The sequence below is a fragment of the Lactuca sativa genome, chromosome 4 (genome assembly GCF_002870075.4).
Source record: "Lactuca sativa cultivar Salinas chromosome 4, Lsat_Salinas_v11, whole genome shotgun sequence".
Taxonomy (NCBI): Eukaryota; Viridiplantae; Streptophyta; class Magnoliopsida; order Asterales; family Asteraceae; genus Lactuca; species Lactuca sativa.
The window spans coordinates 91300276-91302863 of record NC_056626.2 but is presented as its reverse complement, the minus strand read 5'-3'; the positions used below and the strand labels follow the sequence as shown (position 1 = coordinate 91302863).

At 32.1% G+C, this 2588-nt stretch overlaps 1 protein-coding gene across 1 annotated transcript; it reads left to right on the top strand.

Annotated features, from left to right (window-relative positions):
• Positions 1-752: 752 nt before the first annotated feature.
• LOC128133241 (uncharacterized) lies at positions 753-2282 on the top strand. The gene is made up of 2 exons (XM_052770371.1): positions 753-1107; positions 1332-2282. The coding sequence occupies exons 1-2, from the start codon at positions 822-824 to the stop codon at positions 2111-2113; spliced, it is 1068 nt and encodes a 355-aa protein (XP_052626331.1). The 5' UTR covers positions 753-821; the 3' UTR covers positions 2114-2282.
• The last annotated feature ends 306 nt before the right edge of the window (positions 2283-2588 follow it).

Genomic DNA, 2588 nt, shown 5'->3' with positions numbered 1-2588 from the left:
GAGAGAGAGAGAGAGAGAGAGAGAGAGAGAGAGAGAGCTTTGCTTTGATTGACTGCTCACATTTTTCAATGGAAGATGCTAAGCTTAGATTACAATAAAAAAAACTTATGTAAGGATAAAAAAAACTTACGCATTAATATGGTAGGAGTGCTACAACTATATCCAGCCTTAAGTGTAATATAACCACAAATTTTCAACAAAAACATCTTAATTCGTGAATTGTAATAAAATGAACCAAATATAAAACCGGCAAAAATCACTATTTTTATATACATATATATTTTTATCAATTGCATATTAATAGAAACATTTTTTTTTTTCGTTTTTCATTTTACAACATTGCATTTTTTAAAATTTATTTATTTATAACAATATTAACAATGCTAGCTACATTTCAGTGGAATTTTCAAAATATAATATCTTAATAAAAAATAATAGAATACTTTTGAAATAAAAAAAATTAAAATAAAATATTATAATACAAATGAGTTAAGTCACTTGTTATGTTGCATCAAGAAAACAGTATGAATTTGATATATTAGTTCATCAATGATTCTAATAATTCTTTTTGCTTGACATCTAAACTTAACCCAAACATTTCTGTTGAAATTAAAATTTGGTGATATAACATTATTGACTTCAGAAAATTTCAACGCCAAACTTGCCAAACACAACTTGCAACACTTCAATATTTATTTTAAGAGTTAGCTGCAAACTCACTATGTAGACTACTCATATATACGAGCTTGGGGATCAACTATCTCATCTATCTCTTGTGCCATTTCATATCTTCCTTTGCAATTACAAATATAAAATAAAAGATGACGATGTTGGGTGTTAAGACCCTAGTGATAATTTTATTTTTACAGGCAATGTTTGTGTCGATGGTGACTGAAGCTGCATCTGCTAATAAGGTAAAACGTGTTAAACCTCCAAAGCCTGTGAAACCCGTTCAGGAGATTTTAACTTGCAAAAGCCGAAAAAGCAGATGTTTCATGAAGCGCATCAAGTGCCCCGTAGAATGCCCCAAGGTTAAACCAAAGAACCCTAAAGACAAAGCATGTTTTCTTGATTGTTATTCACCCAAATGCGAGGCCGTGTGTAAATGTAAGAAAAAGAACCCCCCATCAAAATTACAAAATTTATAACATTTATCATTTTTATTGTTCTAATATTGTTCATCTATGGGCAGTTATAAGTGAAATACGTGAACAAAATGAGCAAATACCATCGAAAAAACATACATGCATGAAAATATATATAGTTTAACCGATTAAAAAAAAATCTAGTAGTTCAACTGATTAATCATTAATTTGTCTACATGTTGATAGCACGTAAGCCAAACTGCAATGGACCTGGAGCTGCATGCTACGACCCACGATTCATTGGTGGTGATGGAATTGTATTCTATTTTCATGGAAAAAGCAACGAGCATTTTAGTTTGATATCTGATACCGATCTCCAAATCAACGCACGTTTTATTGGACTTCGACCTGAAGGTAGAACTCGTGACTATACATGGATCCAAGCATTAGGATTGAAGTTTGGCCATCACAATTTCACTCTTGAAGCGACAAGGACCCAAAAATGGGATGATGATGTTGATCACCTAAAGTTATCATATGATGGGAAGGAATTGTTCATTCCAGAAGGCCATTCCTCCGAGTGGAATTCCCCAGAAGGCGATGTACAAGTTGAAAGGACTGCAACAAGCAATAGTGTAACTGTCACCATACCAGATCATGCTGAGATATCTGTTAATGTGATTCCAGTATCAGAAGAAGACAGCAAGATACATAATTATCAGATTCCAACAAATGATAGCTTTGCTCACTTGGAAGTACAGTTTCGATTCTTTGGTTTATCATCTAAAGTTGAAGGGATTCTTGGTAGAACTTATCGTCCTGATTTTGAAAATCCAGCAAAACAAGGAGTGGCAATGCCTGTGGTGGGTGGTGATGATAAGTACAAGACTAGTTCGCTCCTTGCGGCTGATTGTGCCCTCTGCGTGTTCTCTCCAAATGAAATCAAGGATGAACATGGCTCGCCAATAATGAAGTTTGGCATGCTAGACTGTACGGGTGGAGGAAATGGAATTACATGTAAGAAATAAGTACTTTCACATATTACTTGATCATGTCTCTTGAATGTTTTTCATATATATGCATGTTACTATTAATTTGTGCTCAAGATGTCTTATTTTCTGTTTTCTATTTCTATTTTTTCTTCTACTTTGTACTGGGCGATAGTGCCTATAAATAAATTAATCATTCATTTTTTTATACTTGTGTATTTAATTTGTTTAGGTTTCTTAATATGTTGGTCATAAATAAACTTAAGGGTGTAGAGTGCTTCCTTTCCAACTCATTTAATCTACTATCAAATTAGTTTCATACCGGTTTTTCTCTCATTTTTTTGTTCATCTTTTCCGAACCAAAACATATGAATTTTATATTTCCAGCACATTGAACTCACTCAATTTTTAAATTTAAAATAAACACAAACTAATAAAAATTATACAAAACTAATTTACAAAATATTAAAATATACAAATTCATTTAAAAGCGTACAAAATTATTTTGATACAA